The sequence below is a fragment of the Chelonia mydas genome, chromosome 2 (assembly GCF_015237465.2).
Source record: "Chelonia mydas isolate rCheMyd1 chromosome 2, rCheMyd1.pri.v2, whole genome shotgun sequence".
NCBI lineage: Eukaryota > Metazoa > Chordata > Testudines > Cheloniidae > Chelonia > Chelonia mydas.
In genome coordinates, this window is record NC_057850.1 from 94,250,420 (window position 1) to 94,267,124 (window position 16,705).

The 16,705-nt window shown below is 42.0% G+C and overlaps 1 protein-coding gene and 1 long non-coding RNA gene across 4 annotated transcripts in view; both read left to right on the forward strand.

Moving 5' to 3' along the window:
• Positions 1-8,332, forward strand: part of LOC122464512 — a 47,079-nt gene extending 38,747 nt beyond the window's left edge. Inside the window, exon 2 of the long non-coding RNA XR_006288608.1 lies at positions 7,804-8,332. This is a non-coding gene — a long non-coding RNA (uncharacterized LOC122464512). The remainder of the gene's footprint in view (positions 1-7,803) is intronic.
• A 6,012-nt stretch (positions 8,333-14,344) lies between these two features.
• The window catches only part of DOK6 (docking protein 6), a 437,516-nt gene continuing 435,155 nt past the window's right edge, over positions 14,345-16,705 (forward strand). For 2 of the 3 annotated variants that reach the window (XR_006288609.1, XM_037892901.2), the window contains exon 1: positions 14,345-15,080. Coding sequence is in view for 2 of the 3 variants with exons in the window: in XM_037892901.2 (XP_037748829.1) it covers positions 15,015-15,080 (66 nt within the window). In the remaining variant the exon portion in view is untranslated. The remainder of the gene's footprint in view (positions 15,081-16,705) is intronic. The other variant, XM_037892902.2, reaches the window with a different exon arrangement.

The following is a 16,705-nucleotide window of genomic DNA, read 5'->3' on the forward strand; positions in this document are numbered from 1 at the left end:
ATTCTTGGAGGAAAAGTAATTTAATAACAATGATAAAATCATAAAAGTTCCTTGTTTAACTAAGACCTTGTTGTAAGCTGGACGAGCACAAGTCCATGGGGCCGGATGCGCTGCATCCGAGAGTGCTAAAGGAGTTGGCAGATGTGATGGCAGAGCCATTGGCCATTATCTTTGAAAACTCATGGCGATCGGGGGAGGTCCCGGACAACTGGAAAAAGGTTAATGTAGTGCCCATCTTTAAAAAAGGGAAGGAGGATCCGGGGAACCAGAGGCCAGTCAGCTTCACCTCAGTCCCTGGAAAAATCATGGAGCAGGTCCTCAAGGAATCAATTCTGAAGTACTTAGAGGAGAGGAAAGTGATCAGGAACAGTCAGCATGGATTCACCAAGGGCAAGTCCCTATGACAAGATAACTGGCTCTGTGGATGAGGGCAAAGCAGTGGACATGTTATTCCTTGACTTTAGCAAAGCTTTTGATATGGTCTCCCACAGTATTCTTGCCAGCAAGTTCAAGAAGTATGGGCTGGATGAATGGACTATAAGGTGGATAGAAAGCTGGCTAGATTGTTGGGCTCAACAGGTAGTGATCAATGGCTCCATGTCTAGTTGGCAGCCGGTATCAAGTGGAGTGCCCCAAGGGTCGGTCCTGGGGCCTGTTTTGTTCAATATCTTTATAAATGATCTGGAGAATGGTGTGGATTGCACCCTCAGCAAGTTTGCAGATGACCCTAAACTGGGAGGAGAGGTAGATATGATGGAGGATAGGGATAGGATACAGAGGGACCTAGACAAATTAGAGGATTGGGCCAGAAGAAATCTGATGAGGTTCAACAAGGACAAGTGCAGAGTCCTGCACTTAGGACAGAAGAATCCAATGCACCGCTACAGACTAGGGACCGAATGGCTAGGCAGCAGTTCTGCAGAAAAGGACTTAGGGGTTACAGTGGACAAGAAGCTGGATATGAGTCAACAGTGTGCCCCTGTTGCCAAGAAGGCCAATGGCATTTTGGGATGTATAAGTAGGGGCACTGCCAGCAGATCGAGGCACGTGATCGTTCCCCTTTATTTGACATTGGTGAGGCCTCATCTAGAGTACTGTGTCCAATTTTGGGCCCTACACTACAAGAAGGATGTGAAAAAATTGGAAAACATCCAGCGGAGGGCAAAAAAATGATTGGGGGACTGGAACACATGACTGATGAGGAGAGACTGAGAGAACTGGGATTGTTTAGTCTGCGGAAGAGAAGAATAAGGGGGGATTTGATAGCTGCTTTCAAGTAGCTGAAGGGGGGTTCCAAAGAGGATGGATCTAGACTGTTCTCTGTGGTAGCAGATGACAGAATGAGGAGTAATGGTCTCAAGTTGCAGTGGGGGAGGTTTAGGTTGGATATTAGGAAAAACTTTTTCATTGGGAGGGTGGTGAAGCACTGGAATGCGTTATCTAGGGAGGTGGTGGAATCTTCTTCCTTTGAAATTTTTAAGGTCAGGCTTGACAAAGCCCTGTCTGGGATGATTTAGTTGGGGATTGGTCCTGCTTTGAGCAGGGGGTTGGACTAGATAACCTCCTGAGGTCCCTTCCAACCCTTATATTCTATGATTCTATGATTCCTGCACTAGGAAATTAGGTCAGGCAGGGATGTGAAAAATCCACACCACTAAGCAATGCATTTAAGCCAACAAAACCCCAGGTGTAGACATCACTAGGTTGACAGGAGAACTCGCCCATCAAGTTAACTACACTTCTCAGGGAGATAGAGTACCTATGCCAATGGGAAAAGCATTTTGAATGTAGACAAACCCTTGGTTTGAGTGTTCAAATGACTAGTATTAAAGTTATCCAAGCATATCTGATCCTAACCTATTTTGTTGCGTGAGCTAGCATTGTTTTGTTATCTGTTAACACCTAGGTATGAGCCCCAAGAGGATTCTGAAACTAAGGGAGGTATTGACTATATTAAATCTTATTTACTCATAAGGATTTTTTTTTTCTTTAAAGCATCCCACACTGTTTTGGAGGACTTTGTGTCCATAAAAGTGGAAAAGCTAGGGAGAAAGGAGCATTTAAAGTTGAGCATTTAAAGTTTAGCATTTCATTTGATCACCATTTTAGACAAACTCATGCTGCTTCTTATGATGCAATTACTCTGGAATCCCAAGTCTTCTGAGGTTTCATACCTGTCAAAATAGAACTGAAATACAAGGTTGCCATTATGAATACCATTGGTGAATCTACCAATGACCACAAAAGCTTGCTACTGTGGCTTAGGGTGACCATATGTCCATTTTTAAAGCCCTGTCCTCACTGTCCCTACTTTTTTTTCAAAAGGAGGAATTTGTCCCATTTGCTCTTGCTGACTTTTTTTTGTCAAAAAAGTGGGGTGCGGTTTAGAGGAACATGCGGGTGTTGGGGGGCAAGTGGAGATGCCAGCTCCAAGAGGCAGAGTTGGGGTGGGGGGTTTCCAGCAAGGGGTGACTGCCTCGCACGGGGGGGGGGCGGGGGAGTGCTCAGGTGAACGGCTGGGGGGGTCCCATTTTCTCTTTGGGAAATATAGTCACCCTATATGTGGCTTCATTTGTGATAACAATTTTGCTGTCACCATTGCTGCTTGGCATAGAGTAGAAATCCCTTGTTTGCCTCTGACTTTGAGAATACTTTGGCAAAGAGTTCACTGTGAATCCCAGAAGATGTTTTTATTTTAATTAAATTTAAGATATAAAATTTTTTAAAAAGCCCCAATGCGGTCTGGGCTGTGAAAAGAGGAGAGTTCCTGCAGCAAGTGGAAAAGAACAGGTCCAATAAACTTGGGGTTAAAAAAATGATGTATTAAAATGTGCTAAAGCTTTATTATAAAAGCATATGTAGTACTTGTGTCTTTAGGTGCCTTTTGCTCTTCCACTGAGAAGTCTGTTTCATATTAAAAGTGTGTATATATAAGAAAAGAGGAAAGAAATATTTCCAAAAAATTAAATGAAATATCAAAACAAAAAATCCATTTTTTAACATTAAGAGACTCCAGGGGCTGATTTACTTAGAGATTAATTCACTTCTTGGGACAAGAGCCTTGAACCTAACAGTGCACTAGAGGCATGTGTTAATGATCTAGTAAAACACATCCTATTGTGTCTTAGTGTTGTAGCTAGAAAGATAATGCAGTGCACACGTCTTCCTCAGAATTTAAGGGATTATTAACAATGTGTTGACCACGAAAGCCAACGTATTATGTTTCTTTTAAAAATTGACAGTACTAGTGTTCTTCTTATCCTGTAATCAGCTGCTGTGCTACTTTTTAGAGACGCATTCCTTTGAGAGGACATTGAAGTGCTTGACATTCATTTAGACACTCAATACATATTTTACAATGAAAAAGAAAGGGATTTTTCACCCTAAAACATAATACTTTACATATTCAGGGCCTGAGCCTGGGAGGTCCTGTGCAGGTTGGGGTGGGGTGGGGTGGGAGAGGAGTTGTAGCAAAGCATGTTGGGACTTTGAAGGCTCAGCCCAGATTTGTATGCTTTTTTTTTTTATTAGGTCTTGGTCTTTTAAGGCCAGGGATCCTGGGAACTGTAGTCCTTAGAGAGGACATGTGACTGCAGACTGGCCATAAAAGGGGCAACGTTCCTCCTAGTAGAGATCAGGGGGCTGTGTGTAGGAGCTGTTCTCTGGTTATTCTCCATTGTAGAAAGTGGAGCTCTGGACTACAGAGAGCTGCAGTCAATGCTAGGTGCTGTGATGTTTGCTGGGTAATTTTTAAATACAAATAATGTAAGTAATAAATATGTTTTCTGAGACTAAATCAAGAGAATGGCACAGGAAAGACCTGGTAAGAATCTTGTTGCGGAGAGAGATTTGAGGAAAGCAGCAGCTTGGTTAGAGATTAAGCTCTCCAGAGTCATGGGTCTGTGCTAGCATTGGCATGGTTCCCTGCTGAGAAGAAACCAAGAGAAGGACTTGAAAGCTGCTTAAGAGGAGATCTGGGAAAAAGCAACAGCCAAGGATCTGGAGTGAGACAAATGGAGGTTCCCTGTGGGATGTGAGCTGGGAAACTGTGACCAGCAACACTGACAACCCTTGTCTCCTGCTTGATCTTTTGGCTTCTGTCATCATGTTCACCTACCACAGCCCAGTGGCCAGCTCTACACTAAAAAATTCTGCTGGCACAGCTAGAAGAGTGGAAAATTCACACCCCTAGGTGACATAAATATACCAGCAGAACCCCCCAGTATACACGCAACTAAGCTGACAGAAGAGGGTTTCTGTTGGCTTAGCTAATGTTTTTGAAGGCAGTGGGATTACTATGTCAGCAGAAGAATTTCTTCTGTTGGCCTGTGCAGCATCTATGCTACAGGGCTGTGAACGCATAGGTTCTGCAGTGTAGATCTAGCCACAACTCACTGGCAGCAGACACCTGTGTGTGTCACTCAGGCTGGGGCTGTGGCCTGGTGTATACGTAAAAATTAGATTGCCCTAGCTGTATCGCTGTGGACTGTGAAAAATTTTGTGCTCTGAGCACTGTAGTTTGGTTGACCTAAACCCCTGTAAAGACTGAACCAAAAACAACTTTTTTTTCAAAATTTTTGGTAGATCAAAAAGTCAAAAAAAGTTGTTTGGGACCAAAGGAACATTTAGTTTTGATTTTGTCTGTCTTTTATGGGATTTTTTAATTTAAAAAAAAAAAGGACATCTCAAAACAAAGTTATTTTTAATCCAAAAATTGTTCTTTTTCAAAACTGTCCAAATTTTTCTTTTTTACCTTTTTGGATTTTTTTTCCTGTTTTTGCTTTTGTTTGGTTTACATGAACAATTCAGTGAAATGAACACAAATCCACAAAATGTCTGAGTCTCACCAAAATTTTTGGTGAATTTTTGGCCAAAATTTTGCCCAGCTCTAGTTGTAGATGCCTATGTTGTTCGAAACTCAGGCCTTGATAAATTAAAGGATTTTCTGTTTATTGTTTGTTTTTTAAAAGTGTATATATAAGAGCTGAGATAGAATATGAACAAGTCTATTTATTGATTTACATGAGACCCTGTTTTAGTCTGATAAAAATAGCTTAGTAGAATATGTGCTACCTATTATCATGCATAGGGAAAAGTTCCCATAACCTAAAGGGGTAACTAAACCTTCTCTAGCCCCCTCTTCATCAGACATAGATGAGTGACTGCACATTTTATGGGAACTAAACAGGATAATCATCTCACAACTTGTTCATCAGTTCCACTCAAAAATGAAATGCATGTGTACACCCTGATGAGAGCAGAATAGACCTCCAGCTGCACTGACATAATAGATAGAGATATAATGGGGTACTGTAGGGCTTTGTAACTTTTGTGGGACTGAGACACTCATTTTCACCTGCTGTTGTATGTCTGAGCACTAATGAGCCATGAGTATGGATGATATGATGATGCATATGTCACACTTAAATGCATAAATTGCTTTACATTCATCATCAACAGCAACAAATTGCTCAGAAAAATAAAGTATCATGCAAGATAAAATAAAGTAGATAAAAGCAAATATAAAAAGCAAGATGAGCTAAAAAGCAATAAATAAAGAACACCTTCCAAAACTTTATGAAAAACAAACTGTATATAGGGTCACATGCTAATATGTGTTGTTGTACTTAATATAGTGGGTCTGAGTCTCCAGTGCCTTCTGAGTTGTGTAGTCATTTCAACCTGTGCAAAATGAATACAAAGTGGGTGCAAAATGCTACCATGTGCATGTGTGTGGAATTTGGATTTGATACCTTTACATATGTGTAAATGACAATGTCATATGCAAGTAGGGTGACCAGACAGCAAATGTGAAAAATCACGACAGAGGCTGGGGGGTAATAGGAGCCTATATAAGAAAAAGACCCAAAAACCGGGATTGTCCCTATAAAATCAGGACATCTGGTCAAGACAGTTCAGGTTCAGGTCAGTAGTATACAATAGTAATTTATCTTGTTCTTGATTTCATTTTCTGTGCAACTAATCTGAAGGTTTTTCTTTTTGTTTGTGGAAGACAAAGAAAGAACTTTACTGTCATAAAATTGCCCTGAGCGTCATTGGTGGTTCTTTTAGGCTTTCTCACAAAAGGGGTCTATGTGTTGAAGAAGAACTCCAGAGTTGTTGATTGTGGCTAGCTTCTTAGGGCTCTGATCCAAAGACCACTAAATCAGTGGAAGTCTTTAATAAGTATAGTTCAGGACTGAACCAAGAAAGATTTGCTAGATAATACTCCCTGGTTTAGGAGAGTCTGAAAGATGTTTCTCATGAAAACAGTCACCAGTAATTAAAATAAATAGGCCCTGGTGATTTTGATATGGACTGGCTTCCCTTTCAAGAATAAGAACAAAATATTATTTCAGGAACATCCAGAAACCCAGACAAATAAAAATGCTTCACTTAATTATGAAAAGCTTACTGTTTTAGTGATACAGCAGTAGGATCCACATTTTTTCACACCTTCAGCTTTTATTCCTATTTGTCATATGTTTGTATGTGTGTTCCTTACTGAAACTTTATCTCATTATTTTTTGTTTTCATAGCAGCTGAGGAATGCTGCATGGCATGTATACTTTTCAACAAATAACTAACTAGCTCCAAAATAAAAACCTCCTCCAGGGTTTTCACAGCTTCCTCTCATCTGAATGCTTCTACCAGTCTCTCCCTAGATACTGCAACCCTTGTTTGTTTTTATTTTTGACTTGTGGAAGGACAGTAATTCCAGTAGTTAGGTAAAGCCAACCACCTCAAGGTGGAGAAAGAACATGTATGGGGAGCAGGCTCTTCAGTTTTCCTGACCTAATAAGGAATGCTCCACAAAATGAGGAATGCTTAGGAGGCATTCTGCTGCACAGTACTTATGGGTATTCAGCTACACAGCACAGTTCTAGTCCTGAGTCTCCCCAAATTCTTAACTACCACACACTCTGACTCTCCCCACCCCCAGCCCCGGTTCATCACCTCCAAAGGCATCAAACCAGATCCCCAGATGCTAGTTCGCTTTTGCGCATACTCTCAATACAGTTCGCATACCAGAGATCTGCTTCAGGTTAAAATTTTAAAATGGGTTATTTAATGGAAAAATCACAGATTCAAAGATGAAATAACAAGGAAAGCAAACATGTACAAGTTATACATAAAATAAACCTAAAACCACAACCTCAGGCTTTACACTTTCAGATTAGATAAAAATTCCTTTTCTAATACAGGTTTCAGAGTGGTAGCCGTGTTAGTCTGTATCAGCACAAGTACTCTTCGTTCTTTTTCTAATACAAGTTACCTATTGCCTTTGAACTGTTTCCCAGCATACCCCCTGTCATGGAGAGGATCCAGTATTTCAAGGACAGCACCTGCCAATTGACTGTTATTCAGTTTCTAAATGAAGTCCTCAGTTTCAAGCCTCCTTTTTAAAAGGATATTTTTTTCCATTTTTTCTGCAGGCATTGTGACTCAAGTTTATTCAGGGTGGGGAAATTCTAGCCAGCATGTCTCATTTTCTTCCCATTAACTCTAATGGCCCCTCATTTGTCTTTTCCTGGATTATACAATGTTTGCTGCTTGGAGCTAGTCTTGTCTGATTGGGATGCAGCCCCTCCCTGCGTGACTGCACCACAAATTATGAACACAGTTTTCTATATACACAAATACATAAATGCATAACTTGAGTCTGTATATATATCTAATGATGAGCATTAAGTTTAGAACATTATAAGCTTTCATAAAAGACCTTACGTGGCCTATTTTTATAGCACACAGTCATATTATTCAACCTGTTGATTCAACTGCTTATTCTTTGGGATCCCCTAGGTGTCTGGACCCTGATTGCCACAACTTCAAGAAAAAAGACTGACCTGAAAAGATTATTGTGTCTTGACATGAAGACTTCAGAGTGATGGAGGGAAAGTAAAAGAAAAGCTTTTCTTGCCTAGATCAATCTCTGATAAATCTCAAATATATTGCAAATCATATATCAAATATAGTTATCTCATCTCTGAACAGACTAACCACATTCCCACTTAATTAAAACAGCCATATTATAAAGGAGAAAGCTCAGAGGCTGATAGGGAACAAGATTCAAGCAGAAAGAGGAAATACTAGCATCCCTGAAATGAAGGATGATAGGCAAATAACGATGTATCTGACAGTCAAAAATGATCAATTCAGAAATTTCTGCCAAATCATTTTAATCTTCTGAAAATGTATTTAGTGCTCAAAATTGATAGTTTCATGGAAAATGGTATTTTCAAACCCCTGTCTTTGGAACAAAAGAATGTATTAGGTGCCCAGGGCTGTACAACTAAATTGAGGCTGTCATAAAAGAAATGCTGTCAAATAATTCACCATGAGTTGATGGATTTCTGGCTGATTTTTATAAACCATTCACAAAACAGCTATCCCCATTGACCACAGATTACATATATACACATTCCACAGTAGAGATTTATACCACTGGCTCTGTACTTCGGGACATGACAATAGCAAAGAGTTTCCATTACAAGTCTTGTTTTGGACCCCCTACTAACTCCCTACTAAGCCCAAAAACCCCACGCAAAACAGTTCTTCCATTGGCCTGAAACTTATGCTTCAGTTCTTATTGGAGAAGAATGTTTTGGGAATATTTGAACTAAACTGAAACAAGCTTTCAAACAGCCTGGGTTTAGAAAAATTTCTGCTTGTTCAGTTGAATAAAATTATACTATCTTTTTTTTTTTTTTAGTCTAATTGCAACTCAAAAATGGCAAGCAATAAAAACATTCAAATTGATCTCATGAATTAGTCATCAGTGAGAACTGTCCTTTGGATCAAATTTTATTGGACAGCTGACAAAAGTTAATCTCCAAATAAAATGTTATTGAAGGTCAAAATTGTTAATGTTGAACCCTCTGCGAAGGTCTCCAGTTGGGATTGTTCATTTTGTGAGTTTCTTAGTGAAGGGTAGAAAAAGTTCAGATGTCTGCTAGCTAGAGGTACATGTATGACTTAAAATTGTGCTCTGACGTAGGATAACCTCCTGCTTAGACTAGCTGTAGTGCAGGTCACATAGCAGGAGTAGGGAGGTGGGATAGAGCAGCTTTTATGGGGGACTGCTACCTCATGTGCAGGTGTGTAGGAAGTGGATAGGCAGGTGTGAGGACTGGGGGGAGCCTTCACTCCTGACTCCAGCTGCACTCCCACCCACCACTCATATGCCAGACAGAATATGAGTCAACACAGAGCAGAAACAATTTGCACTATCTGTAAGTCTGGGGAAATCGGTGACCACAGTGTGACTTTCAGAGACTCACACAATGGATTCCATGGTCTGCTTCTTGGGCAAGGACACTACATCGTGCCCTTTATTCAGGGCCTGTGATGAAACCACAACATAGCTCTGTGATGTCAGACTGTATAACTTCTGAAGTGCCCATGAAAGTATAACCCCTGCAAGTGCCTGCTTGCAAAAAAATATAAGACTCATGAAAGGTACAAGCTCTAGTGATACTCATGGAGTATATCTACCCTGCGAAATTTGGTACTTGTTTTTTTAGCATCAGTGCAGATACACCACTATTAGCAATGGTGAAGCAACGGTGCAGATTGGGCCAGCTCTTCTTCAGCATCATGTCATGAAAGCAGATTGTCATGATATGGTGATTAAAATATCTGAGTTCAGTCTACCCTGGTGCTTACAATTCCTGGAAAGTTGGTACAAAATTTTGTTATATAGGGAATGATGAAATATTGCCGTTATGGAAGTTACAAGCTTCTCTAGCATTAATGGCAGGTCAATGGGAGACACTTGAGGACCACATTTTAAAAGAGTGAAGGCACAAGTGTTATGATTGTGTATGCAAACTGTTCACAGGAAAGCTAGTTGTGTGTGTCAATGCATTGCATATGAGGGCTGCAAGCTCTGTTAGGATAGTTATAACTGTAGAGTTTTGTAGTAACTTTTACTTTAAAAAGTAGAATACACATGGAATTTACTAGCTAATCATTACTTTTTGTTTCCCATATAGCACCCAGATAAGAGGTGGTCTTCACTGTTTTGACAATTTCTGTAATAGAAATCCATAATCTGTTTAAGTTCACATAAAAATAGTAAAAAACAGGCAGACATGGAGCAGGATGGGAGGGACATGAATGATTTACTGATTTTTTTAAAAAAACAGACAAACAAGGAAATATGTAAAAAATCTTGAGAGAGTTGAGGGTGAAGTGTATATTTATTTTTATTGTTCAACTATAGTTAACTTTAAAAAATTAAAAAGTTAGAACCTCAGAAAACTTGCACTTAAGATTCCAACACAACCTGAATGCTATCTCTCTTCCATTATTGCTGAAGACATTTTTATCCCTGCTTACTCACTGCTTTTCCATGAATGGGACACAGATCTTTACTGTTCCCACAAAACCTCTCTAAATAGTGGTGTAAGACCTCTGAATACTTTGTGAGTCTTCTTGTGGTGCACAGGGTTTTATATGTTTTAGAAGCTGCCAGGAACCAGTCAGAGAGATCATATGTTTATAGCTAGGCTTTGCATATTTGTGTACATTAGTAAATACAGTTATGAGGATTTCTCCATGTGGTTTCTTCATATTGTTATTGTGGTAACAGAGCAAAAGACACAAGTGGTCCTTGATCTTCAAAACCGCAAAGAGGAGATATCTGACCCTTCACTACTCCGCCCTCCTGATAAAAGCCAGAGATTACATCTCACATTTTAATCATCACAAATAGTCCAAGGTCAACCATCTCTCTGCCATTCATCATCCAGTATAAGTGACAGGACTCCAGTGAATCCCCACTCAACCTTCTGATACAAGTCAAAAACACCCTCTTGTGGGTACAAGTTAGAGACCTATCCTGTCTACCCTATTCTTTGTGAAGAAATGCAGGTTTTGCAGTATAGCCTAGTAAGCCTATAATAACATGAATGCAAATTTCGGTGGAATAAATGGCTGTAGCTTTTTCGTTTGGTGCAGCCAGAAGACAATATTGTCATATTTCACCCTCTCAACATAGCAGACTTATGTTCATGGCAATTGGTAGTTTGTGCAGGATGGCAGGCAAGGGGGTACAGCAACTAGGCAGCTGTTAAAGCTAATTGTCAATGTAATAGCTTTCAAAACATTAGCTTTTTAAATTAGCTATTTAGTCATGTTAATATTGTCTTTAAGGGAAATATATTTTTAACCTTAGCACTATCATTCAGAAGTTTGTTTGTTTTATCTGCGAATGCTGAAGAACCTGAAAGTGTGTTTGGAGACAATCATCAAGTGTTACTACTGATGTTAAATTTCAGCGCCTGCTAAACTTGTACCCACAATTCTATTCTAGAGTTAACCAGCAAGGGAGGAAGGGAAGAACACAACTTCACTCCTCTGCTAAAAGCAGATGGAGAGCTCCCCCTCCTTTCTGGCTCATATAGGAAGAGGTCTCCATCCTGTTTCAAGCTGACTTAACTACTGGATATAACCATAATATTCCTTAATCATTCATGAGTTCATATGGGATTTATAACAACAGATTTGAAATATACGATACCAGGAAAATCATTCATTTTATGCACCAGACAGAGCATAAGAGTGTTCCACCAAGACGAGCAGGCTTTTGACCAAGGTGAGTGGCAATACCTGTTGTTTATCTGAAAAATATTTGGATTTGGTCCCAACTATACTGAATGGGTCAGTGATTTACCACCCTGATAGTGCTCACCTTTCATCTAGGGACAAAGGACCTGTTTTATTTGTGCTTTGGAAGCTGATGGCATTGGTATGTTTTGAAGCAGCTCTGACAAAGAATACTGTTCTGCTAACAGACCACTCTCTTGATGGACTTTCTAAAGGCCTGTTTACACAGATACTTAGTATGCAGCAAGCTTGAGTTAAATGTACAGTGCTTTAGCCTGCTGAGTACTAAGGGGCCATGTGGACCCTGCTGCTGTGCATTAAAAGTTCTTTAGTGCATTTTGCATTCTGCTCTTTCAAATATCAGTGGATGTTTTCTGTAATTTAAACAACTTGTAGTCTCATTTTGGTCAAACCCTCTATTTAATGTGTCCTAAGGCATCTTGAAAAGACTTCTGTCAATAAACAAATTCCATTTTTTTTCTTGAGTCATGGAATATTTTTATATGGAATAACCCCAAATTCAAAATTAGGGAAGAAATATCCTTCTATCTAGAGTAGGAGAACAAAGTTATATTATCTCTTGGTCATTTTATTATAAATAGCCAGGAGCTACAACTGTCTATATGACAACGATTTTTCTCCATCTCTCTCTCTCATCTTATCTACTATGAACAACTGCATGATTAGATAAATGCTTGTGCTTGGATTGAAATAATGCAGATGTTATACTGCTAGAAGCCATTCCAAAATATACAGTGTCTAGGAGAGTTTAGGAATAGTTAAACTCTCACCTCACTTATCTGTTAACAAATAAAGTTTAAATTAAACAGGAATAAAAGATAAAATTGGAAGGTGAGTAAGAATATTCCTTCCCTAGCATTTGGAAAATTTCCAGTTCACGAGGATCTGATCCAAAGCCCACTATTGTCAATGGCTCAGACTGTTAATGCTCAGTCTTTTCCTAAAATAGGGTCCTAAACCAAGACAATGGGATGCAAGAGAAAATGTAAAAGTCTAGACTTTCAGATAAGTTTAAAAAAAATCTGGAGTTCCAGACACATCAAGCCTTATATTTTAATCCACTTATTATTCCTATATATTAATATAAAATATATATTGAAGTCACATAGCCTTTACTCATAACTCCATCTCCAAAGCTTTGAAATCTATTTTCCAGATTCTGATCATTCTCCATCTTTTCTCTATGTGCTTAAAGTGTATTTCTAGATGTAACTCTAGAGAGTTTTACTGGAAAGTACAACTTGCCCAAAGGTTGGCCAATCTTAATATTATTATTTCAAAGAAGAAATTCACTTAATGGGAGAAACAATATAATAAATATAATATAATATAATTTTAATGTCCTGTACATTAACATTCTTTACTGAGACAGATATGAAAACCATTTAAAATAGAAAAGGGAAATTATGGAAAAGTGTACTTTTGATCTCACCTCAAAAACACACTTTAAATCTGTAATATATATGTACAGTATAATGCAAATTCTTCATAAGTAACACTTCAGGGGTCAATTGTGCAATTTTACTGAGAACAGCAATTTTTTAGTAAAAAAAAAAGTCATGAAACTTTCATTAAGCCTATCATAAACCTCTAACTTTCACATAAAATATTCTAAAAACAATATTTTTTACAATCTACTAATGATGTGTGCCTCTTACATCGATAGCTTGGCTTTGTGCAGCAGGCTAAATCACCTGTTTGTTTTAGGTATGTGCAAACCCAAGGTAGACAAGTAAATCAAACAGAGTTGTTTTTCCTGGTGTCTTCAAAACATAATCTAGCTTTAGTGCAAAATCATTCTTTGCTAGATCTGCCTCAAGGAGCATTATAATTAAAGACATACTTATCACTGCTTAGAGTATAGTATGTATGTGTGTGGCACAGTGTGGAGTTCCATTTCTCAAGCTCAAAGGGACTTCTACTTTATTTTTTTGTTGGTTGTTCAAAATGTTTATTATATTGATGCAATGCTGCAGAGTGTTTGGCAATGGGATGTAGTGTGCATTCCTGAATGCTTTAAAAAAAAAAAGAAAGAAAAAAGCCCAGCCTTTCTTTATGCCTATGTGTAGACCACTCATGCCTATAACTTTTAGCACAATATGGACATGATCCTCAAACAAATACACACCTGAGTCACTTTAAACTAATTGTCTGAGCTTTTCAAATCATTTTAGCCATACAGGTTATATAGTTGTTTAATTTCAGTGGGTGTTCTTGGGGCTAAATGCCCTGCCTGGGTTGGAAAATCTCAACCAAAGAGACTGATCGCTGAGTAAAGTTTCTCTTGCCTGTCAGTGTTTGCAGGATCTGGTCCTCTCACGCGTGTACCCAACACTTTTTGGTCCATGTCAATTCTGACATGCCTTTGTCCACATGAAAATATGCAGGGACTGTGCCTACCAGGATGCACATGTGCCCTGATCAAGTGTAAAAATCCTTAAGCAGCTGCCCCAGTCTCAGAATGGACCATTATAGTTATTTATTGAAATGACAGTTGCACTTATTGTGCTAGGCAAAGTACAAACATAGGAAGGGTGATCTCTGCCTTCAACAGTCACAGCCCAACTAGACGAGCCCGAGGGAAGGGCAAGGATTATTTCCCTTAAGCCGTTTTTAAGAGGCAAAATTAGCCCCCTGCTCGCCTCTTCCCTCCGCTACCTGAGCCAGGAAATCCGTGCTGTTCCCCTGGGTCACAAAAGGGGGTGGGTGAGCCGAGGGCATCAACTCCCCGAGCATCTTCTCCCGGGGGCTTAGGCAGCCGCGGAGGTGGAGCGTGCCCGGCTGAGGTGCGGGGAAGAGAGCCTGGAGGTGGGACCGGCAGATGGTGCCTTCCCCTCCTCCCGCGGCTGCTGAGGTGTGAGGAGGCGGCCCGGAGCCGGTGCCCACCCTCCCCCTCGCAGCGCCGGCGGATGGTGCGGTCCGGACAGCGGTGGCGCGGCCGCCGAGTGATGCGGGGGGGCGGCTTCTGTGCCGGTGCCGGCGGCGGCGGCGGCGGGGGGAGCAGCAGGGGCGGGGGGAGCAAACCCCTGGCGGAAGAGCGAGGAGCGGGTCTCCGCTCCGGGCAGTAGCGGCGGCGGCCGTCGATTCCCCCTTTCTCCTCGTCTCCCCGCTGCGGCTGCTGGAGCGGAGCCGCTCGCGCTCCCCCCTCGCTGCCGCCGCCGCCGCCGCCGCTCCAGGGGCTCCGGGGCTGAGCGCAGCGCCCTGCGGGGGGAGCGGGCTGCAGCCGGGCAGCGCGAGCCAGGCGGGAGCGGGGAGCAGCCCGGAGGCTGCTGCTGCCTGGATGCCAGAGGCTCCCGGGGAGCCGGCGGCCAGAGGCACCCCGGAGGAGGAGGAGGACGAGGCCCCCGGGCTGTGAGCGGCGGAAGCAGGCGGCACCGCTGGCCATGGCCTCCAACTTTAACGATATCGTCAAGCAGGGCTACGTGAAAATCCGCAGCAGGAAGCTGGGGGTGAGCCGGTTGCTTTCTTTCCCCTTTCTCTCCGCCGGTCCTTCTCGCGCGCCTTTCCCTGGCACTTTCGGGGGGTCGGGAGGCAGGAGTGGGCACCTACCCACACCTCCTTGCCATGGCTGGCAGGCAGCATGCTGCCTGGGTGGGTGAGCGGGGCTTGCTCCCAGCTCCGCAGAGAAAGTGGCGGTGCTGGGGACAGCGGGGGGAAGCAGGGACCTGCTGCTGCTGCCTGGACTTTGCTTTCCCTTTACTTAGGCTGGAGGAGGGCTTTGCGTTGGCTGTGTATCTTACAGACAGCCTCTTCCCCGCAGTGAAGGCACCGTTTTTCCTGTTTTCCTTGATGATTGACTTGTTTGGCTAATAGAGGTGATTGGGTTTTGTAATTTGATGGGAGCCTCTTTTTCCCTGTCGCGGTGTCTCAAGCTGGTGAGGAAATTTCCCTTTGGGTGTTTCTTCCCCCATCCACTCCCCGTTTAAAGCTTCCACTTGAACCGGAGGGGGGGGGGGGAGGGGAAAGTGGGGACAGTCTCTGCAAACTTTGGCCAGAGATCCCCTTTCTCCGTTAGAGGAGGGATGGCTCCCACAGAAGGAAATGATGGAAAAACCCGAGACTTTTGAACGGCTCCATAGCAGCCTGGCAAACCAACTGAGGAAGCAGCGAAGATTGGTGCAGGAAGAATTATGGCTCGGGGCCGGAGAAGAGGAGCAAAGTAGCTGGACTGGGGGGCTGGAAGGAGTGTAGGAAAATTGGGGGCGAGGGGAGTTACATCTCAATGGGCAGACCGCGTGGAAGGGGAATTGAAAGACTGACAGACACACTGGTTGACAACCGCCAGTGTGTGCAAACATATATATGCCAATGGATAGGAAAAAGTGGCCGAAACGGTGTAACCCAAAGAGGTAGTCAGAGTCACTTTCAAGAGTGTACACTAGACAGGTAATGCTTACTCTGCTAGTCCATAAAAGCTTGCTCTGAAGGGCAGCGATACGGCGACCCAGACAGACAGAAACATCAACAGAACGGACAGAACTTTCCAAACTTCAGACACTTCTAAACGCTTCAGAACTTTGCCTTCTCTGTGTGTGTGTGTCTTGCGGGTGCTGGATCAATGCGAATTGAAAGGCCCTAATGAACCCCAGCCGAAATCATGATTAGTTTGCTTTTGTTTGAATGCATGAGCCAGAAGAGCTTTTATGATTTTATTAGGAAGTTGTTCAGGGAGAACATTGCCAGTTTACGGGAAGCAGTGTGATTAGTCCCCAATCCAGGAGTTCCTTCCATTCCTACACGTGTTTGTAGACAGGCAGGTGTTTGGAGTAAAGGGAAAGGGGTTCAATTGGTAGCACCGGTGCTTGTTTGCTGCTAAGAAAGGCTCCTCCTGAGAACAAGATGCAGACAACGTGCTGAGAAGGGGCAGTAACAATTCTGGTCTCTGCTCCTTAGGTGCAATGAAGAATTAACTTCTCCATTGACTTCAGTGACGTGAGTTCGAATTCACACCCGAGTGACTCAGAGCAGAATCCTACTAGGTGCTCAGAAGAGACACTATAGTGGAGCCTCCCGCGTAATGGGCTGCTTAGGCAGGAAGGCGAAAGGAATTTAAACCTAGCCGGCGGTGTGTCGG